Genomic DNA, 24331 nt, shown 5'->3' on the forward strand with positions numbered 1-24331 from the left:
GCCTATTCAAGGTTGTTTTAAGCATCAATATTAACACACATTAGTGAACAAGAACAGAAGTCACTCACAGTACGTACACATGTGCTTTCTTGCTTCTTAAGAAAAGTTCATATTTTCTGCAAGCAGACTCGAAGCTGCTTTCCTTGAATATGGTTTCTTATAGCTTGGGTATGATAAAACAATAATAAAAGTAAACAAACTGCAACTGTGAGCACATAACATCCTTCTGAATTCAAAGGATAATTTGCGGGGGAGGGTTTTCTGACAGTTTCGGAATTGCTTGTAACGTTAAACATCTGAAATGCAAGCGGTGCGCAAGGAACCATTGGCCTTCCTCAGTGTTTCCGGATGTGATCCGCCAGCAGCTATTCCGACTATGCAGGAATGCCAAGCCCATTCCCTGCAACCCCCCACCCCAACCCTTTAGCCATTCCTCAGGGATGTGGACCCTCTGGCCAAATTCCTGTATGCGGCTCAAACACAATAACACGGGTGATTAGTCCGCTTATCACTCACACACTCACAATCCCTCCGTGTAAACAGAGAAGTACGCAGATATGAACACAAACGCTGTTTTGGTCTATGTGCGGATGCACACAAACACAGGCAGCAGTTCACACAAACACCGTAGCTGTGTCCGCCATGGGCTCACCATGCACGCACGTGTATACACACACACACACACACACACACACACACACACACACACACACACAGAGAGATAAAGAACAGCTCTTCAGAGCTGCTCTTTCATCACAGCCGACTCTTGTCGAGCGACCGCCCACCCTCCAAACACCAACACCCACACAGTCCACCTACGCAGCAAGAGACAATCCACCATAGCCCTGCACAGACACACAAGCACAAACGCATGCACAAAAACACTAAGTAGCATTGCTGTGTATAGTTTTCTTTACGCTGGCTACTAAAAAAAACAAAAAAAAAAAAAAAAAAACTTAAGACAAACAGGTTACCATGACACTGTACATATACAGTATAAGCATATCAAGTGTAAGTAGTGTGAACAATCCCTTACACAACCAAACCCTTTAAAACCAGAGTAGTTCAGCAAATTACACAAGCTACTAACTACTACGGGAAATCCCTGATCAGCCTCAACTTGTCAATCACCATCAAATATACTAACCATCCTTTCTGATTTCGCATGCAACACTGTACACAGATTATACTTTTCATCAAAAAATGTTTAGTATAGCCATACTGACATCTGATCCCCCTACGCATCGTCAAATCCAACCAAACATCATAAACACAAATCCCGCAATCCAGCATCCCAGACAAATCCGAACCGAATCTGCTCACCTCAAACTCGAACTTGGAGCTGCCGAAATTGGTCCTCTGCTTCTGCCAGAAGTTGTCGGGCTTGATGATGAGGGCGACGTGGATGCAGCTGGGGAAGGACTCCTGCAGGATCTTCAGCAGCGGCTTGATGGAGTCCCACTTGGAGCCGCGCATGTCCACAATGACCGTGAAGCCATGTTTACACACATCCTCGCTGGAGCGCAGAGAGAGAGAGAGAGAGAGAGAGAGAGAGAGAGAGAGAAGAGAAGAGAGAGGATGATGGAGGAGGGGGAAAAGATGGGGAAGAGAGGGAGGAAGGGAGGGGAGGGGATGGGGAGTGGAGAGAGAGGATGAGATGACAGGGGGAGAGAGAGAGAGAGAGAGATGGAGGAAGAGAGAGATGATGAGTGCAGATGGAGAGAGAGAGAGATGATGAGCACAAGAGCACGGACAGATGAGACGAGAGCAGAGAAGAGTGAGTGAGCGAGCGAGAGAGAGAGAGAATTAGAGAAATGAGTGACAGAGATAGATAGGAGAGAGAGAGAGAGATGTAGTGAGAGTCAGCGAGAAAGAGAGAGGGAACGGGAGAGAGAGGGGGGAAAAAAAGAGAGGATTAAGAGAGATCTGATCCGCTTTTGCATTGCATCATGCCGCTAGCCCCCATGTTGGCGGTGGGAGAGCCGCACGGCGACGCCTGCTGCCTATCTGCTGCTGATGAAGAGGGGAGAGGAGAGAGATGAGGGAGGGGGGGCAGAGTGGAGCTCCAATTCATTCCAAATCAATTTGATTCTCTCTCTCTCTCTCTCTCTCTCTCTCTCTCGTGAGCACAGCCACATCAAAGCTCTCTCTCTCTCTCTGTGTAGCCCATACCTACAGCTGATGGCTGGGTGTTTCCAGAGCAGGAAAACTCCCACGCTGTTTACTCTGGCTTCCCCGCTAGTGTTTACTGCAAGTCTCTCCAGAATTCCTAACTGACAGAATTCCACCTTCGGATTATATTCTTTTCTTTCAGTCAATCCTGCCCAGGAAACACACTGATGCAATGTGCGTTCAAATCTATGCTTAAAGACACTTTAGACAACAGCATCTTTTAAATGAATGAATGTAATGTAAGTATTGTGTAAATGTAGCCAATCATAAGAAAATTCATTTTACTGCGTTCCCTTATAATGTAACTACAGTTACAACAGATCCTGTAAGAACCTCTAGTGTGTAACTGTGAGCAAAAGGTAGAGAGACACAGAGAGAGAAAAAATGTTTCCTCTTTTCATCTGTGTGTTCCCCTGCCTGGCTGCCTCGTCTGAGGGGAGTTGCTAGCTCCCCATACACCCACGCACAATACAACACATACACACACCCTGCCCAGGAACGAGAGAAATAACAATAAACACTCACATGCACACACAAACACACAAGCACACAGTACTTACCGATACTGCCTGCCTCTGTTACTGCGACACTCTGTTTTCCTACAGCTCTCTTCCTCTCACTCTCACGCTCGCTCACTCGTTCCCTCACCCCGCCTCTCCCTCACTCACTCGATCGCTCGCTTACACACACACACACACACATGCTGGCTCTCCCTTGGTCTTTTCTCGCTTACACACACACAAACACAGACACACACACTCTCGCTTGTTCTCACACTATTCGCTCTAGGAGTCTCTCTCTCTCTCTCTCTCTCTCTCTCTCTCTCTCTCTCTCTCTCTGGTGTGTGGGTGCACAGAGGACCAGGCTGGGAGAGAGGGATGAAAAGAAAAGAGGAAAGGAGAAAGGGCTGTTGGCAGGAGCTAAACTGATGCAGCTTTTTTCTTTTCTTTCCCTGTCAAGCGAGCCCACGCTGCCCATGTTTCTCTCTCTCTCTCGCTCTCTTCCTCTCACTTTATGAAATCCCTTCCTCTTCCTCTCTCCCACATCCTCCCTACCTCCGTCCCGCCCTCTTCCCTCTCCATCCATCCCTCTCTTTCTCGCTTTGAGCGTGCCAGGTGTCAACTCTCGGCTCTCGGGAGGTAGGCTAGCCATCGGCCCCAGGGGGCGCACTAACCTACATACCAGCCTGAAGGCACCGCTGCTGTAGTTACCGGCACCGCCTCGCTCTTGCGCTCGCTGGTTTTCGATCGCTGGCTCGCTCCCTCCCTCGCCACCAAAACGGGCTTCGTCGAGCCCCACCAGCCTGCTAACTAGACCCCCACCTCACGCTCCCCTCAGTCCGCCGCCCCCCCCCCCGGCTGCCACCACAGGCACTGCCAACAATCACAATCCACTGAGCACTCAGGCAAGGCTACAGCTGGTGTTGCACTGCACAGACCAAAAGCCACAACCCAAAACTCTAAAGGGTAGTGGCACACTGTGTTTAATATAGGAAGGTCTGTCCTTCCCAACCAACCGCCATCCAGTAAATACTCTCCTGTGCTGTAATACATTTGAGAGTAGGGCTGTGGTATGGATAAACTCAGAGAACAATCAACTAATGCAGCATGGATAGACTAATAGCTCGCACTATTGTCGTAACGTTTGGCCGAGTCAAACTGGAATTGTGGAACTGTGGTGTTGAGCCGCTTTGGTTGATTGTTCTTCCGAGTTTAAGTAGACTGATTGCTGCCAATATTCCCTTGCATTCATTTGAGAACAAAAATGCACAACAATGTGCTCTCGCTAATTAGCCATCTTGACATCAATGGGGTTTGCATATTCATTAGTGGTATGGGAACGTGGAAATCTCACAACCACAGCACAGTCAGAACGCTGCACACGGTGTTACATTCTACAGCCTCAAGGAGGAGGAGGCACTCAACACCTGGCAGTACAGATAGAAGCCAGGGAGTCAAATATAACCCCCTCATTTAACACATAGCAGGTACAGCCACCAGCTCATCCCCCCGCCCCAAGGGCAACTGCACACATATAAAGAGACACCTCTGTGCATAGCAAGCGAGAGACCGAGAGAGAAAGAGCGAGCGGGAGAGAGAGAGAGAGAGGGGGGATGGGAGATGCTGTTTACGGCCTCATTGTTTATGATACAATTGCTGCACAGCAGCGCTGCAACCCAATAACATGTATGGGTTCTGCCCCCACGACTACCAGAGGCAGGTGGGCTTTGCGCTCGGCTCAGCTGGCGAACTGCTGGAGCGAACAGGGGGCAGAGGGGAGGGGGAGAGCACCTGGCTCAGCGCTGAACTGAACACGTGAGCCTCAACACAGGAGAGACTAAAACACTAACAACTCCCCGCTCTGACAGATATTAGTTATTTTGGCAGGAAATATAAACAGTAGTTAACCCGCTAAGGGAGTGTGTGTGTGTGTGTGTGTGTGTGTGTGTGCCTGGCTGCATGTGCGTCTGTGTTTTTCTGTGAGTGTGAGTGTGTGTGTTTCGATGTGACTGTGTACTGCAGTCTCAGAAATAATTAATGGTTGGCTGAAATTAACATATGGGCGCTAGCAATTAGCGATAATGGTTTTACCATGCTGAAAATTAATACAAATATACCGTAGGGCTGTACCCCTCATTCCTCAGAGCAGTGAATCAATATTAAAATAGAGACATCGACCTCGGAGACCAATTCCAAAGCCACCATGATGTTATATATGAGGCAGCACAGGTCAGCAAATCTGTAAGAGTGTGTGTGTGAGAGTATTTGTGTGAAAGTGTGTACAATTGTGTGTGTGTGTGTGTGTGTGTGTGTGTGTGTGTGTGTGTGTGCGTGTGTGTGTGCGTGTGTGTGTGTGTGTTTGTTCACTAGTAATTACAAAACCCTCCAAGGGATTGGTTGTGTTATACTTACAGTATGTGCTTACACACACACACTCATACAAAACACACACACAGCCACACACACACACTTTTCAAATGCATAAAGCACAAATCTGTGGCTCAAACCGGCATATGGTCCAGCCAGTTCCTACCACTGCATGGTGTTCCCTGTCACTGTGTAGAGTGCCTAGTGCATATGCATAATTTAGCAGCTAGCAGACCATGTTTAAACGAGACGGAGGAAAAACAGCTCGGCCTGCTTTACTGTGAGAGGATTTAGGAGGCTGTGAGCAGGAAATCTCATCTCCCTCACAAACACACACACACACACACACTTCATTACAGGCAATCTGGGTTAATGTTTGCTTCAGTAAACTGAAGGGCGAGGAAACACACTTAAATGAGATCCTTTTTGTACTCAAGCACAGACAGACTGAACGATTACATAAGGGAGAGAACTTGCTATGAACTCTGCGAGTTTGGAAACATGCTAGCTGCCACAGATGATCCAAGGAACCACAGCCACAACCCACCCACCACCACCAGAAAGAAACGTACACATTTAAGAAATGATACTGTTGGCGTATTACTAGCTACTGCATTAGAGCTTTGTATAGGCTCACAAATACGAACACAGATCCTCACACATATACACCCCTTCCCCCACACACACAAGTACATTTTTATGTAAATATGACACAAAACTGTCAACCACCCGTGAACCCAACCCCACCAACACGCGCACACACACACACGCACACACACACACACGCACACGCACACACACACACACACACACACACACACTCTCACCTGGGGATGCCGGCGAGGTAGGCGATGAGGCGGCGCAGGTCCTCCTGCCGTATTCGGTCGTGGTTGGTGCGTGAGGGGAACGTGAGCACCGGGCCCCCGCGTCTGTCTCGGCCCCCTGGTGGAAGGAGAGGGAAATGAATGAATGCGTTAAGCTCCACTACTTACGTGAACTTTCTAACTTTCTGACAACAAAACTCTTTCCCATCCTGCTCGTCTTGCCCATGCCCCACCAATCAGTTGCTCTCTCTAATGGCTGGGGATAGCAGCGCATCTATCCAGGGTCTTGAGGAATCTCTGACAGTGAATCTCTTTTTTTGCACAGTGTTTCTCATTGCCCACCACAGATTAGTTAACGTATGGGAAACACTGCTCCTGTCTGTAAGAGTATTGAAGTGTGTGTGTGTGTGCTTGTGTGCGTTTTCCCCAGCAAATTTTAGGAGAATGAAGGTATACAGTAAGAGGCTGAATCTGTTTTTTAGGTTGGATAATTATTTATGTGCATTTCATTTGTGGTGCGTGTGTGTGTTGATCTATTTTTAGTGGCACATCAAAGTTCTCTCTCAGTGTGTTTGTGTGAATGCGTGTCAGAATGTCTCCCAAGTCTCAACATGTTTGGGAAAGTTCACATGCTTCTGCGTGGCAGCTTTGTGTGTTCAGGGTAAGAGTCATGCGTTTCATGTTAGCTCATTTAAGTGTGTTTGTCTCACACACATACACACAAACACACACACACTTCAATACTCTTACAGACAGGAGCCTTCACCATCTCCTGGAGCAGATTCACAACCTTAGAGCAGATGTTTGCGACAGCGCTCCCACTGGCAAGAGCTTACATGTCATCACCTCAAATTGTGACAGTCCTGTGACCAGAGTTGTTAGACACATTTACATCAACAAAGCCTCAAACACCAAAGCCTGGGTTTTCAATTCTCCTTATTTCCTCTTTTGTCCCAATTTCCAGCAATGATGCAACCAAAGAGTAAGACAAAGGAGGGTGTGTTTATGGGTGCATGCATGGTAGTATGGCTGATGTGTGTGTGTGTGTGTGTGTGTGTGTTACCTTCACCAGTTGAGTTCTTTGGCTGGTGTGAGTGGGTGTGACCGTGTGTGTGTGTGTGTGTGTGTGTGTGTGTGTGTGTTGCCTGCCACTGCAGAGCAGCTCTGCAGGGAATATCAGTGGAGGATTTTTCACTGAACTGCAGAGTGCTGAACCTTGCTAATTGAGTCCACAGTTAATAGGATCACAGCCCTTATCCCTCTGGCAAGAAGAACAGAAAAAAAAAGATGAAAAGAAAAAAAAAACAGGAAGAATTATAGCTGTGACAAAAGGGGAGGGGCGGAGGGAAGGAGAGGGGGAAGGGGTCCGACACCGCCACCCTTCCATCGTTCGGCCAGCGTTGGTGACTGTTTCCATGGGCCGTGCTGCACTTTTGTGTCCTCCACCAATTACCTGGCCGCAGTGGACAAGGGATGCATTGAGTGACAGTAACTCATCGCTATGGAAACCCAGCAGCCAAGGTTGTAAATATTGGAGGTGTGTAGTACACCGACCTTGAATTGGATTGGGGGGGGGGGTTGTTGAAGTGATAAGCCAATGAAAGTGAGTGAGTGAGTTCAAGAGAATGAAAGAGATTGAGAGAGAGAGAGAGATGTAGCTTACACAATGCAGAAGAGGTCAAACACAGACCATGACAAAAAAGAACAAGGCAGGAGTAGAGTGGGAGAGACAGAGCAGTGGAGTAGAGTGAGAGAAAGAACAGAACAACGCAGCTGAAGGAAGTGAAGATGACAGAAAAGAGCCGAGTAAGAGCATGGCACAGCACTTATTCTTCTCTGCAATTCCCAGGACTTGGAGGAGGAGGGGAGAGGAGAGGAGAGGAGAGGAGAGAGGAGAGGAGAGGAGAGAGGAGAGGAGAGGAGAGGAGAGAGGAGAGGAGAGGAGAGGAGAGAGGAGAGCGCAACAGAGGCAGATAGAAAAAAACGAGAGAGAGAGAGAGAAAGACAATAATGAAGAGACTGAGATAGAGAGAGAAGAGAGAGAGTCAAATGGGGTAGGGAGAAAAAGAGATGGCTAGATAGCTAGATAAATAGATAGAGAGATAGAGAGAGAGAGATAGAGAGGAAGAGAAAGGGAGAGAAAGAGTGGGAGAGCAAAATGTAGAGAGCGAGAGAGAGAGAGGGAGAGCACATAATGCTGGCCATTGTGTGGCCGTGGGGACTGGGAGCACAAAAGCGCGGGGTAATGTTTTTACAGCCCTGGCCAAATAATCCAGAGCCCCACCGGAGCCACGGCGCAGGGGCTTCAATAACAGCACGCCCGCTGGAGGGGAGAGGGCTCACTGTGTGTGTGTGTGTGTGTGTGTGTGTGTGTGTGTGTGTGTCCATGTCCATGTAAGTCTCGGAAGTTACACCACATCTACAAGAGTCTAGGTGTGTGTACATGTGTGCGCATGTATTTATGTTTCTGTGTGTGTGCCCGCACGCATCAGCGTTAGTGTGTGTGTCTGTGTGTGTGTGTGTGTCTGGATTTCATGCCCATGTAGGTATAAGTATAGTATATATACTCTTTTGATGCCGTGAGGGAAATTTGGTCTCTGCATTTATCCCAATCTGTGAATTAGTGAAACACACAGTGAGGTGAAGCACACACTAATCCCGACGCAGTGAGCTGCCTGCTACAGCAGTGCTCGGGGAGCAGTGAGGTGCCTTGCTCAAGGGCACTTCAGCCGTTCCTACTGGTCGGGATTCAAACCGGCAACCCTCCAGCTTCAAGTCCGAAGCGCTAACCAGTAGGCCACGGCTTCCCAAAGGTCTCTGTGAGGTTACACGACATACGAGTCTAGGTGTGTGTACATGTGTGTGCATGTACTTATGTTTCTGTGTGTGTGCGTGCATCAGTAAGCGTGTGTGTGTGTGTGTGTGTGTGTGTGTGTGTGAGAGAGTTAACGGGTAGACCAACGGTAGCCTCAGAGCCAGTCAGTGTGTGAGCAGGGATGGAGGGTTTGTGTGTGTGTGTGTGTGTGTGTGTGTTGGGGTATATGGTGCAGCCTTGGGTCTGCTGTGGCAGCTGGGCCACGCCTGTGACCAGGGCCAGGAAGCCCATGTAAGAGGAGCCCTCAAACAGCATGGGAGTGTGCACATGTGATCGCGTGCCAAAACCTACCGAAAATGGATGTGTGCACCACACACACATGCGCATAGACTACAGTATCTGCAGGATTTGCTATATGCCTGTTCAATACTGGCTGCATGCCTAGTGCATGTCTGTATGTGTGCAAGGTTTGCTGCTTTAAAGTGTCTGTGTTTCTACGCAAAGGCCATACAGTGAGACAGTCAGTGCGTAACTACCACTATTTGTGTGGTTGCGTGTTTATTCATGCATGTATGCATGTAAGGATGAGTGTGTGTGTGTGTGTGTGTGTGTGTGTGTGTGTGTGTGTGTGTGTGTGTGTGTTGCATTACCTGACAGGTAGGCCACTTTCTCTTTCAGGATTGGCAGCACCTCCATAGCCTTCATCTCTTCGTTCCTTCTGAAACCTGCAAGGTGCAAACACAGAGGAACATTACACACGTGTACACACACACACACCATCTACAGCAGCACAACAGCGTAAGCACACAAGGTCGCCGTAGCAACGCCCCGCAGAGGGACGCTGGGTAAGCCGTGGCAACAGAGTGCCTCCACGGTTCACATCCCATCAGCGGCGGATCAATACTGAAGCCGACCGAGCAACGTGCGTCTCCATGGCAATTACAATGAAGGGATGAGAGGAGAGGGCTGAAAAGGAGAGAGAGAGAGAGAGTGAGTGAAAGAGAGAAAGACTGACAGACAGATAGAGAGGAAGGGAGAGGGGTGTTTCACTGCTCTTTCTGTCTCTCTTAGATTTGGTATCGCTGCCATCACTGGCCGTACTTTGGCCCAGATGTGGCTGGCATCTGGCTGAGATGAAGGCCAATCAGCTCCTGTCAGTTATCTCCCCCTCTCTCTTTCTCTCTCTGCTGTACAGGAACAAAGCAGGGCGTTTTCTAGATGCGCAGCGTCTGATATACTACTCTCCCGAGAACATCAATATGAGAGAGGCCACCATTTTAAAGGCCACTTCATTGTCAAGATGAAGCCTTACAAAACAGTGACAAAAAAGGGACAGTGAGAGGGGGAGGGAGAGTGTGTGTGTGTGAGTATGTGTGTGTGAGTGTGTGTCAGAGAGAGAGAGAGAGAGAGATGATGTCATCTGTCATCTTCCCGAAGGTGTCATCGCTCTGTGGTGTCACAGCACCTCACACTGCTGCTGCAGCTGTTTTCACACACCTCTCTCTTTCCATCCAACCATCTTTCCTCTCTTTTTTGCATTTTCTTCACTCCCTTTCTTCTTCTCAGTAGCTATCCTCCCTAACCACACACACACACACACACACACACACACACACTTCACTCCAACACCACAAGAATGTCCTCATTATACAACTCAAACAAGTGTAACCTTTTCGCTTCTAACCGGCGACCACGGTGAACTTCTAATGCCCGTAATGCTGCCGTTTGCAAACACACCCACGCACACCTCCACTCTCACCCACTTCCTTGATCTCTCTCTCTCTCCCTCTCTCTCTCTCTCTCTCTCTGGCTCTGTTCCTTCCCTCTCTCTTTGTGCCTTCTACTGCCCCCATGAGGCCTGAGGCGGTCCTTGCTCGATTGCTCTGACGGGAAGCCCCAGCGTCGGAGCGTCGGAGCCAGACCTCCGTGGCCGGGACAGAGCTGGGTTCCCATGGGTGCTGTGGCCGTCCTCCTCCTCCTCCTCCTCCTCCTCCCTCTCCTCCTCCTCCGTCGGCAGCCGGAGCGCTGCCATCACAACAAAACCACGGCGCGTACAAACGCCGCCTAAGTCCAATCATAACAACGGGCCGGACCACTTCCCACCACACCCCCCCCCCGGCCAAGGCCTCCAGTAATCAACCAGAACTGGACACAACACACACAAGAGAGGCAGAGGGGGAAGGGGGATAGAAAGGGAGAGAGAGAGATAGAGAGAATGAAAGAAAGAGAGAGAAATATATATATATATATATATATATATATATATATATATATATATATAGAGAGAGAGAGATAGAGAGAAGAGTGAAGTGGTGAAGTGGGAGAAGAAAAAAGCTAGAGAGGACAAGCAAGGTGAAAAAAGAGTGAGGTAGAGAGACAGAGAGTCTGTGTGTGTGTGTGTACAAAGACAAACATACACACACATTCTCATTTTAATGCAGTGCTTGTTCTCCAGGCTAGCTGGCTTGCTCTGTGGAACCGGCTGAAGAACATTGAGAACAGCCATGGTGCTAATCAACGAGTTCTGTCCCCTGGCATCCCGGAACTGGGAACCGTGGAGTGTGAAATTCAGGAGACAATGTTCCCGTCAACGGCAATTTAAAAATACTGAGATGGTGAAGAGAAATAACCAAGTCCCTGGGAGAGATGGATGAACTGAGAGAGAGAGATTTGAAAACAGAGTGCGAGGAAAAACAAGGAAAGAGAAAAAAAAAATGTTTTGCAACTCTACTCGCTCTTTCCAGGGAAGCACATCAACCAGCCTAACAGTAGGGGGCAGACACACAAGAGCAGTGATTGTGTTTACGGAGTGTGTGTGTGTGTGTGTGTGTGTGTGTGTGTGTGTGTGTGTGTGTGTGTGTGTGTGATTGCTGGGTCTGTGGGTTCATGTGATCTGGTGTAATAGTTTTCATATGAGACTGCATCCTGTGTTGGCCACAGAGTGTCATGTATTGTCAATCTTAACACAATGCAGCCAATAGATTTATTTTTTCCAGAGAGACTTCCTCACTGACTCAAAACATGGACAGCCATACACCATCTACTCCAAACATCCTATAGGACAACACACACACACACACACGCACACTGCATGAATCACACAGCAAAACACATGGCCTATGAGTCAGTAAGTCAATCAGTCCCAGAGCACATACAACATACATGCGCGCACACACACACACACACAGCATGAATCACACATCACACACACAAGGCTTGCAGGCTATCGAGGCTGCTCAGGGGACTCCTAGGATAAATCCCGTCTCGCTTCTGGGGGGACGCCATGTTTGACCCAAAACAAACATGATCCTTCCGAATCCCTCACTGATTCACATCTGAGGTACGAGTCACACGCAGATCAGCCGACAGGACCAGGGATCCCTTCTCTATCCCCTTACTGCAGACATGTCTGTCTGCCTGCCAATAAATCCATCTTCATAGCGCATAGCCTCTCCCTAGTCATAGACCAACAGCTTTAATCCTAATCAGTTTATCTAGTCTAGTCGAGCTGCTTATGCATGTACACACACATGGTGGTCGGGCACCCTGGCTGCTGGGGCAAAAAGGGCAATTAATTTTGATGCTGGCATGTAGGCTGGCTGTGCAGCAACAAGTAAGAGGGCCGTCCGGCCCGAGCGTCCATTTTTGCTGGAGTGTTTAGAGGGAATGGAGAGGAGGAAGTCAAAACAGGAGAAAAGGGGTGGTAATGAATACCATAGAGAAGTAGACAGGGCGGAGACGGAAGAGGGAGGAGAGTGTGAGGTTTGGGGGTGGGGGAGTAGAAGGAAGGAGAGATTTCAGTGTTTGTATATTCATGTGTGTGTGTGTGTGTGTGTGTGTGGCACAGCGTACAGCAAGGCCACCCAGCTGTGTGAGTGTCCGTCACTGCCGGAGACAGCTGAGAGAGAGTGCCGACAGGCCGGCAGCAGCTGCCTACAGATACACACACACACACACACACACACACACACACACACACACACACACACACACACACACACACACACACACACACACACACACACACACACACACACACACACACACACACACACACACACACACACACACACACACACACACACACACACACACACACACACACACACACACACACACACACACACACACACACACACACACACACACACACACACACACACACACACACAGTGTTATAACCATATGGTCAAACAAGAGGCACGCCCACGCCTGAGCAGCAGCAGAGTATGCCGCTGATCCACACACTGTGAGGAGTGGCCTGTTGAAAACCCTCAGCATTCATACAGCACATTCACATTCCACTCAACCCCCACCAGGCAATCTCCCCCTCGCTCCACATGAAGCTGTCCAGCAGTAAATTGCCTGTGTGTGTGTGTGTGTGTGTGTGTGTGTGTGTGTCTGTCAAGGACAGCAACAGCAGCACTGTGCTGTTCAAAGGATTTTTCCCCTGTTGCCCATCATCACATTCTCTGATCTATGCAATCACACACACACACACACACACACACACACACACACACAGACCAGTGTGGACACGTGTACCAAAACTAACACAGATTCTTACACACACATATACACTCCTTCTCTCCACACAAGTGCATTTTCATGTAAACATGTCACAAAGCTGTGACAGAATCTCTGAGCACAACCACCCATGTAGTCCACATCACCCCCAGGGCTCTACACTAAAAAAAATTTCCAGGAGCACTTGTGCGCCCAAGTTAAAAAATGTAGGAGCACGGACAAAAATTTGGGCGCACAGTCAGTTCTGTACTTAACTTACACATAATCTAACATTATACTGCAGCTAACAGTTAAACATGCCAGTGCACCAATTGCGAATATTAAGAATGACTGACAACATTTAGGTTACAGGAAACTGGATTTTTAAGGGATCAGTGCCTACTTTATTTTCAGTCTGTTCTATTTTCCTACATTTTGTTAATGTAAAATAATATAATACATTGCCATATTTGCATTTAGCCTGTATATCAAGTATCCTGCCAAATGTAGGCTAATTTATTTATTTGTGAATCCATCTGTAGCTAATCCAAATATGCCCATGGTGACCTATCTGACTGCATACTGCCTAATACTACTACTAAAACAGTCCATTTTCTCTTCCACAAAACCCAACATAGGCTAATCAAGGATATATGTTTTATACTTTTAGTTTTTATTTGAAATATCTGCATTGATGGGGGCAGTAGGCAAACGTTAGGCCTACTTTCGTTTTGCACTTCAGCTTGTATTCGGTGTAAACAAACAAGCATGCGTGGAAGCCTAGAGTCGTCAGTAGCGTTCTACCTTTGAATAAAATGGGAGTATTACAGGAGGCTACTTTTGTGCCGGTTCGCTACAGCTATATTTTGCATATTGCAGCCAATACTGTACGTCAACTGGGCTAAAAGGCATGTTAGGTTACCTTTCCTTCTCTCACTGCATTCTCAGAATCTCATCCTGTTCCTCCTATATCCAATGAATTTGGTGGATAGAAGAACTAATTTATTCAATCTTTGCATCTTGGCTGGCTAGTCTAACTTTCCGCTTTGTCTGCACACTCTTGGATTTGATAGAAGCAACTACTAGCGAGTCGCAACGCGAAACGTTGATGGGAGGTGTAGTTTTTATGCTGCATTCGCGACGTGATTCTATGGTTTGCACCAGTAATGTTTCTCGATGTTGCGGTGTATTTTGTAGACAAACATTGACATGGTTAGAAGTCATTCGCACCAGTGCGCCTAAATATTTTTTTGCACTCGCACGGCATCATTTTTACTCGCATGTGCGAGTGAAATGGGGGCACTGTAGAGCCCTGACCCCCAACAACCAACACACAGACACACACAGACACACGGTCTGTCTTTAAGAGGGAGGGTGAAGGTTCAAGAAGATCAGTGACCCATTGAGAACATGCACGCACACACTCCTAAGCTAATCACTCACCCCTTACCCCACACACGGCAACACACCAACAAGAGTGCTAACAGGGATGGACAGAGGAGAACACGAGAAGACAGGAAATACCCCCCTCACCCTCCCAGTGACCCTAGGAGGTCCAAAGAGCAGCTGGCCATCTGGGTCAACGCGTGGACAGGCTTAACCTTCCTCTCACACAAACACACACACACACACACACACACACACACACACTTTTCCCTTCAGCTGGTGTATTAAGATGTCAAACAGAAGTGAAATACCTGGAGTGACTTTCACATGATGCAATGCAACACTAACGCTAGCTTCTTGCCAGTCATAAGTTCTAGTGACAGTGTACAAGACGGCGGAAAAAGGGAGACAGAAGAAGAAGAAAGATGGAGGACTAGGTGGAGGAGACGGAGCGCATAAAAAGTGGATTAAGAGCTAAATGCAGATCAAGAGCACTTAAAGCCGAGGTGGCGCAAAAAAAGGAGGGGAGGGAAGGAGTGCTGGTGTTGCAGAAAAGTGATTTTGAGCTGCTTTTTGAAGCCACACGATCCTGAGGATGAGTGGAGGACACAAATGTTGCACAACCAGCTGCATCAGCCCACTGTAACAGCAACAGAACTAGACAGTGAATGAATCTTACTCCTTGATGCCTTGAGTGTTGCAGAAAAGTGATTTTGAGCTGCTTTTTGTAGCCATGCCAGTGTTTCCCAGAGAATTGAATTTCCATTTGTGGTGGTTGCTGGTTTGCAGAATTAACTTGAATGCAAAAGTGTTTTTAACTAATTAGCACTAATTACCTGGTTATGATGCTAACCAGATTTAAGCACAATTTAGTACAACCTGGAAAATCATTGTGTGGTGGTCAACGTTGATATTGTGGTGGGCCGCCACAAATAAGTCAATGTATGGGAAACACTGCACACGATCCTGAGGATGAGTGGAGGACACAAATGTCGCACAACCAGCAGCATCAGCCCACTGTAACAGCAACGGAACCTGAATGAATCTCCCTTGATGCCTTGAGACCTAAGCCTCCTTGTTAGTATGCCCGCCATCCATATCTGAGGTTGTCTGGGTCCATCCCGTGCAACACTGCGCTGTTACAGAGCGCACGTTTGTATCACTGGGATGTGAGATAAGTCCAGTTGAGAATCCTGCCAACTACGCCACACGTCATTCTACCACAGGACTTTATGGTGAACAGATAAGGGCAGTTTTGTTTGGCTCGCTCACGCAGACTCACCCAGAATGCAACTGCTGTTTGTCTGCATAAGAGACATGCCGTACTTTTGCTATGACATCCATTAGCGCTCTTTCCCAGCCAGCACTGAAAAGGGTCTCTGGTCGCAGCGCAGGCTTATTACTGCTTATTTACAGCTCATTTCAGAGAGGTTGAAAGGATTGGGGCTTACGTCAATGTGAGCTCTGTACGCGCATGTGCATGCGTGTGCATGCTGCTCACTGGGGCATTGATGGCAACAGATCTGATGCCACAAAAGTCTCTTTCAAATCGGCGACAATCTCAGATTCAAATCAATCCGTAATCGACAACAAAGTGCCCATGTCACAGCAAAGTTCTGTGCTTTCATTCTCACAGAACAACACTTTATGGAATTGTGAGCGTAAAACTCCATGAAATGTGAGACAGTCAGCACTGCCAACAAAGATTTCTAGCACAATGACTTAAATAGAGGAATAATTCATGCCACATCCATAGGTAGTCATGCCAGTAAACCTCGAGACAATCACACCAGATTAGGCTATATTAAATGGCTTCATATTATTATTATTATTATTATTATTATTATATTATATTATTATTTCACATTATGCAATCCTGAAAAAAACAGTGGGGCATCAATGGAGCAAGGCCTTACTTTGATTGCCTGATATAAATTCAATAATTTGACATTCATTCATCAAAAGCGCTGAATGGGGAGGGAAACGTCCCTCATCGCCCTTTTCCTTCTCGAAAACTGGAATCTTGTGACTTGCATTCCCACTTGAGCCATAGCAGGAGATTGTTGTTAATGTCACAAAGTCGCCAGATAAATTATAGGTCTGACTTTACAGATTCAATGATGGTTACAGACATAAAGCACTATTTATTATCTATTTATTGGCTCTCATCACCTCGTGACACCAATATCGGTTAATTAGCGTCAAATAAATGCCTTTAAACGCGAGTGGGTACTGGGCCAAAGAGCCAAAATGAGGAACGCACGCACACACACACACACACACACACACACACACACACACAATCAGTGTCTCACAAACCCACAAATCCTTCCTACATGAACCTGTAAGCTGTGTGCGTGTGTGTGGACGAGGTTTACTTCCTGCCACAGGGCTGGAGTGCTCCTGGGCTGCTGGCGGCTTCATGTGTGTGTTATTTCACTATTACTCCCCGGCCACCCCGATCCGGCTCCAGGCGCTAAATTTAGCGCCGGCCCCCATGGAGCCGCACCACACTCCTCCACTGATCTCTCCATTCCGGGAATGTGAATGAGTGAAAGGAAAAAGAAAAGGGTGGGGGTGGTGGTGTGTGTATGTGTGTGTGTGTGTGTGTGTGTGTGTGTGTGTGTGTGTGTGTGTGTGTGTGTGTTGACAGGTCACACCCTCACCCCCTCTGTGGTGAGGCCTTTCTATTTTTGCACCCCTCTTTCTTTCTTTCTTTCTTTCTTTCCTTCTCTAGTCCTCTGATCTTGTCCCTCTCTCCCTTTCTACAGTCTTTCCATTACTCTGTTTGTATATTGCACGGTTGTCTGGGGTGCATTACATGCAGTCTTGCCCAATTATTCTTGCTCTGCATCTCTCTAATTCACTAACTCTTTCAGTATCTTTTCTGCCTGCATGCCTCTTTACTTTACTTCTCTCCTTCTTTCTCTTTACCTCACACTTCCTTACTTCCTTCCTTTCTCTTTACCTCACACTTCCTTACTTCCTTCCTTTCTCTTTACCTCACACTTCCTTACTTCCTTCCTTTCTCTCCTTCTTTCTCTTTACCTCACACTTCCTTACTTCCTTCCTTTCTCTCCTTCTTTCTCTTTACCTCACACTTCCTTACTTCCTTCCTTTCTCTCCTTCTTTCTCTTTACCTCACACTTCCTTACTTCCTTCCTTTCTCTCCTTTTTGGTCTCTCTTGTCCTATTAGTTTGTGCAGTTTTAATCCTCTGCCGGACCACTCTGCATTCCAGGATTAGTGCAGAGGAAACGGGCTAATTGTGTTTTAAATTGAAGCTCCAACATGACACACGCATACTCCATCTCAACCCTCACACTTCTTTCCCCTGGGCCCAGGTACACACACACACACACGACTAAATTCCTCAGAAGTATCTTTCGTGCGAAGTGGCATGCTGCAGGATCTGCTAAGACAGGCATATTCCCACAATCCTCTCTGCCTAAGTATGGTCTGAGAGCCCAGGCAGATTACACGATGGCCTCCTGTCAACACAACCTGCTGACTGCTGCCATGACACCTGTGCTTGCTGTGGCCAGTCATTTGAGAAAGGGATTGGGGGACAGAGAGAGAAAAAGAGAGAAAGAGAGAGAGAGAGAGAGAGAGAGAGAAAGTCATGCTAATAAAGCAACATTAAATGAGAGAAATAAACACAAAACATTATGATGTCATCAATATATTTTGATAACAGCCATATGAGAGAGAGGTAAATATGAAGAGAGAGAGAGAGGCAGAGGAAAATGGTGGAAACACTACAATGTCATCATTGTTAACAATTTGCCCAAATCACTTCTGATGTCTCTTAACTCCTGTTCATTCCTGCACATCTTGGTCTCCCTGGCAGTGTGTGATAATGAATCCCTCAGCAAACTGGAGTTGCTGCTCTGCTATCAGGAGTCGGCGGCACAACACCCTCTTAGCCCGCAGACAAGCCTTCCTGGAGCCGAGCCAAGTATAGCATGATATCACCACAGATGTGTGTGTGTGTGTGTACAACTACACACAAACACCCACACACCCACCCACCCAAAAACACCCACACACATACAAACACCCACCCCCACCCACACACTGTCCACACACACAATGTGCTGTGACTTGTTCAATAGAATGGAAAACACATTAGAATGACTGTGCAACACATCTGCAGCCATGAACGTGCTACACACACACAGCAAAGATCAGCAAAAGTAGGCTATATCAATGAACCATGTGTGGTTCAATACAATGGAAAATCCACTCAAATGACTTCCCCACACACACGCACATCAATGTCCTGTGACCATTCCATGGGATAGGAAACTGCCTCACAGACACACACACGTGCAAACCGCACACATACTATGACCTCATCTATATCATGCAGCACCGCTCAATAACGTGGACACACATGTACAGTGATACACATAATTGGATCTGAACACATCCATATTCTGACCTGCTGTATGACACGACACGGGGCGCACGCGTGCACACACACACGCGCACACACACACACACACACACACACACACACACACACACACACACACACACACACACGCACACACACACAGTGGCTACAGTAGCATGACATTTCATCCCCCACTGCTTCTGCTGGTCTCTGTGGACCATCAGTCTGGGGACCAGCAGCAGCACAGAAGGATGATCTCATATGATCCATCAGAGGGCAGCCAGAGACAGAGAGAGAGAGAGGAGAATAAGAGAGAGAGAGAGAGAGAGAGAGAGAGAGAGATTATAAGAGAATGGGAGAGTGAGATAAGACAAGTGATTGAGCATTGATGAGCATACATGAAGATGTACAGAATGTAGAGCTGAGAAAGAGAGAGAGAGAGAGAGAGAGAGAGAGAGAGGGAGGGAGGCAGGGTGGGTGAGGTCAAGACAGAACGACAATCAGCGAGCTAGAAATTAAGTGTGATGCTATGAGTCATCCTATGTATGTAAACATGAGGGTGGCGGCTATGCAAGGCTAATAAGAAGCCCTGAAGCACGTCTGGGAGACTGGGATGGACAAGCTGGAGAGAAGGAAGGGGGGGGGATAAAAGCAGAAGGAGAGAAGGAAGGGGAGAATAAAAGCAGAAGGAGAGTGTGAAGGGGGGTAAAGGCAGAAAGATCAACTGCAGCGCTGCAGATGATGATCTCATGGTGGGGCAAGCGAGTGAGGACCTTCACTCCACCTCCCCCCACAGTCAAACCTTCCACTCCTCTTCCTCATACACTACCTCCTCCTCCTCCCCCCTCCACTGCTCTCCACAGCTCATCGTCCACCTGACAAATAGCCTTCATATCCTCCCCATCTTCCCGCTCCCAGCCGTCCCAAACCAACCATAAAGGTGCCCATTTACGACCGTTACCGTGGCAACGGAGAGCCTGAGGGGTGGGGGGGTTAGGGGTTGGGGGGGGAGTTTCCCCTGCATAAAAATGAGGGGATGAATGATAGAATGGGATAGAGGGGAAGAAATGACATCACGTCATAAAAGCGGGGAGATATTTCCGGAAGAAGAGCAAAAGGCCCATAGTGGGCCGTTTGCTCGAGATCCAACACAACAGGAGATCAAAAGCACAAGATGAATAGGCCAGAGATTGCATTGTGTTCATTTTAGGGAGATGGGGGGGGTTGTGATCAGGTTTAGCTAAGTTGCTGTACGTAGCATCTCTGTACAATACTGATATGGGAGCAATAACATGAATCTCATGGAGCCCACTGGGTTCAATGCATAGTGCTCATCTTGCATAAAGATACCAATAATTTTGATTCAAAATATATGACCCAAAGGAAAACCGTTCCATAGCAGTTCATTTTGTGCCATGAAATATGCAATCTTTTTCAGATGAAGGAGGTCCTTTAGGTGATCTAAAAATTAAAATCCTTGTTCTCATAAACACACGTCATCAGCTGCCACCCCCACGCCCAGGGGAAACATTCCTGAGTAAGAGACTACCAGCTAGGGATTTCAGCTACCTGCGACCATGTGTCCCTGTTGTGCAACTACACTTATATATATAAAAATATAGACGCATATGTGCACTCACATACACATTCAAACACGTACGCACGCCATTAAGCCCGTACCACTGCAACAGCACACACACAAGCAAGTGAGCTTATAGCCAAACAAGCATGGCTTTGAGAAACAGAAGGCGGACTAGCACGCTTCCTGAAGGGGGCACCTGTGCCCGTCTGCTCATGGGCATATATTTACCTGACAGCTGAATCAGCGAGGTGCCGGTCTGCGCGTACTGCCACCTGTGGGAGTCCACTGGCGACGTCACGGCACACACGCCCAGCCCACTTCGGGGGTCGGGGACACAGTGGAGATACATCCTTAAAAAGTGCCCTCAGATTCACCATACGATCCGCGGAACACACAGATGGCAAAGGCATAAGCTATTAAAGGCAAAGACTTCAGTCTTCTTTCTCCACACTGAAGGATCTCTGAAGGGAAGACCACCGACTTCTTGCAGGATTAGGTTCCCAAGATATGAAGAATGAGTGAACAGTTAACGTTAAACTCTCCCTTGAAAGAGAATCCATAGCCATGTTTTAGAGAGAAAGAGAAAGAGAGAAAAACCACAGTGTCTCCAGTCTATCTTTCTTCCCGGTCCTTCAAAAACCCTGGTCCTTTCAAATTTGATGGTGAAGCTTGGCTCGCCTTTAGCAGCCTCTCCCCTTAGAACAAGAACAGGGCGAGGCGAGGCAAGCAGGCAGGCAATAAGCTCTGGCCAACAGTTGTCTTGCCGCCTGGATTTAGTGAGAAGGGGTGTATGTGTATGTGTGTGTATGTGTGTGTGTGTGTGTGTGTGTGTGTGTGTGTGTGTGTGTGTGTGTGTGTGTGTGTAGACAGGGTTAGAGAATTGGCTTTGTTTGTGATTGCACCTAATCCTTGGTCCTAATTCTGCGGACCAAGAGCCATGTGTGCCTGTGCTGCCCTGACCACTAAAGAGGGCCGAGGTAAGCCCAGCTCATTCACTGGGTGCAACAGGCAATTTTCGGAACACTAAAGGAGAGCTAGAAAGTGGTAGTGGTAGTCAACCTGAACTTCAACTACCATCAACTTTCATAATAAGGTCATGATTCGTGACCAGTACCCCACTTATGACAGTGGGTGGGGTCCCATATTCAACCATGTTGGGTGAGTTTGAAAGGTCCATATTTGCCCATATTGGGTGTTTCAAAACGCCATATTCACTCATGAGTTTGAAAGCTCCATCTGGGTGAGTTTGAAAGGTAGGAGGAGTGTGTGTGTGTGTGTGGGGGGGGGGGGGCTGTGTTCGGACAGATCCTGAATTCCTGCTCGTGTGGCAAAACTGGAGGGCAAGCGCAGAGCAGGATTAGCCTGAAGCAGCTTAGAAAGTGTGGTGATTAGCCCAGTAGCCCCTGCCTCAACAGACTCCCCCTCCTGAAGGACTGGTCACTTAAGGTCCATCAGCGAGGCACTGCTAGGCCTAATACGGAGATAAAGCTACTGAATGGCTCAACGATGGCACACTAGAAATAGTGTCATTGTGGGCATCCGAAAATCAGGTCATGTAAATATGTTAAAGGAACAGAAAAAAAGAGAGAAAAATACAGGCCTAGGCCAATGCTATAGGGTCATTCCGTGTGAAATCACCCAATTTCAGCGCAATTTGGCAGGTGACCCCCTCTGAAAAAATCTGAAAAAAATCACAGGTGTTTGTAGACCAAATCCATGCATAGATCTTAAATAGTATATCTGTATAACTAATCGTTGCAAAACTACAGCCCTTTGAAACTTCAAGTCATTTTAAGCATTGTGGTGAACAATCCTTTTTGTTCAACTTCCAGCATTATTGGCTCTTTTGGTATTTCACACACATTAGTGAAACTATGTGATTAGAAGTACATTTTCCTGTTGAATTAAAAAATCCAATCGGATCAGACGTATCTTGTATACTTTCCCCTCTGCAAAGCTCTGAAAATGGCTATAAATTCATAATGTGAAAAGACATCATCACCTTTGAGGGCTTCTCATTCAAAAAGTATGTGACACAAATTCATCAGATTTTTTTCCTACACATATATGTATTATAAGGTCCTGTCCATGCATTAACTTTGGTTGTTATCATTTTCATATTTTCAGAGCATTTTTTTTAAATTGGGCTTGATTTTCAAAAAGCCTGTTTTCATCTTCTCATTTCACCACGTGGACAGTTAACAGGATTTTTTTTTAATTTTACCATATATCATTCTGTATGTGAGGATCGATCATCTGCCCAAAATTTGGGCTTGTTGCTGAGTTTCTTCATTGAGATAAGATTTTTTTAAAATATTGTCTATAAATCGATGGTTACGTATGTAACCGCGGTTCTATGAATTTCGGATGACCGCCAGAGGCGGTGCTTTCAGCACCTGGATGTCCATCACATACGCATGTAGGTCGAGTGTTTGTACCAACAAAGTCACCTGTGACCGGGGTGACGTATGACGCAACGTCATGCACTTAAGGTGCTTTCACCCCGGAAGTGACCTCTTGGCAATCTTCTCGTCCCCCCTCCGAGTGACTGCCAAGCTCTGGCGGTCATCCGAAATTCATAGAACCGCGGTTACATACGTAACCATCGTTCTATTACATTTCTTCTGACCGCCAGAGGCGGTGCTTTCAGCACCTGGATGACACATACCAACAAGGTCACGAGGAGGAGAACTCACCTTTTTGACCCCTTAATGGCTTAAGAGAGTAGCGGTGACTAGCGGGTTACTTGCAGCCACGTTAACTCTGTAGAATCTTGCGAATGTGCAAGATGATGCCCATGATGCCGCCGCACAAATGTCGGACAGTGGCACCCCCCTTAGGGCCGCCCATGATGTCGCCACACTCCGGGTTGAGTGGCCGCGGACGGAGGCTGGGATTGGTAGGCCCCTGCCGTCATAGGCCTTGTAGACAACCTCGACAATCCACCTGGACAGTCGTTGTTTTGACAATGCCTGGCCGCGTCTTGGCCCTGAATGGCAGACAAAAAGTGATTCCGACCGCCGGAATCCAGTGGTTGACTGAATATATGCCCCTAGAGCACGGACTGGGCACAGCAAGGCTGTGTTTCCCTGCTGTTCATCCTCCCCAGTTGGAGGATCAAACGCGGCTAAATGGAGGGGTTGATTTACAAACGAAGAGGAGAAAGTCTTCGGTAAAAAAAATGGGTTAGGCCACAATGTGACCCCCGTTTCTCCCGGGGCCCATTGGAGGCACTCACGGCTGATTGATAGAGCGTGTAACTCCCCCACCCTCTTTGCTGATGCCATGGCCAACAGAAAGGCAGTCTTCAATGATACCCATTTAACCTCTGTGTTCGCAAGAGGTTCAAATGGGTGCCGGCACAGTGCCTCCAACACCAATGGTAGGTCCCAGGAAGGTGTCTGGCTCCGCTGTGGCGGCCTGAGTCTCTGTGTCCCCCTCAGGAAACGAGTCACCAGTGTGTGGGAGCCCACGGTGACGCCATCCACCTTGTTGTGGCTGGCAGATATTGCCGCGGCATAAACCCGGATGGTGGCTGCAGCCAGGCCCCCGTCAAAACGAGACTGCAAGAATCCGAGAATTGTCGGTACTGGACAACTGGTCGGCTCCTCCCCGCGGGCCCGGCACCATTCCACGAAGAGCTTCCACCTGTTCGCGTAGAGCGCATTAGTGGAAGCCGCCCGCGAGTTGTTGATGGTATAAACAACTGCTGGGTCGCAAGCACCTAGCAGAGGCTCAGGCCCCTCAGTGGCCATACCCATAACTGTAGGCGCGCTGGATT

At 47.7% G+C, this 24331-nt stretch overlaps 1 protein-coding gene across 6 annotated transcripts in view; it reads right to left on the reverse strand.

The window, feature by feature from the left end:
- Nucleotides 1-24331, reverse strand: part of trioa (trio Rho guanine nucleotide exchange factor a) — a 120123-nt gene that overhangs the window by 58388 nt on the left and 37404 nt on the right. For all 6 annotated transcript variants that reach the window (XM_076301822.1, XM_076301820.1, XM_076301819.1 and 3 more), the window contains 3 exons: nt 9329-9403; nt 5867-5981; nt 1324-1516 (listed from right to left, as the gene is read on the reverse strand). In XM_076301822.1, coding sequence (XP_076157937.1) covers nt 1324-1516; nt 5867-5981; nt 9329-9403 — 383 coding nt within the window. The remainder of the gene's footprint in view (nt 1-1323; nt 1517-5866; nt 5982-9328; nt 9404-24331) is intronic.

Source organism: Alosa pseudoharengus, unplaced genomic scaffold, assembly GCF_046254945.1.
Source record: "Alosa pseudoharengus isolate Yale_2024_CS ecotype anadromous, Long Island Sound unplaced genomic scaffold, YU_APseudo_1.1 YU_APseudo_1.1_scf_23, whole genome shotgun sequence".
Classification (NCBI taxonomy): domain Eukaryota; kingdom Metazoa; phylum Chordata; class Actinopteri; order Clupeiformes; family Clupeidae; genus Alosa; species Alosa pseudoharengus.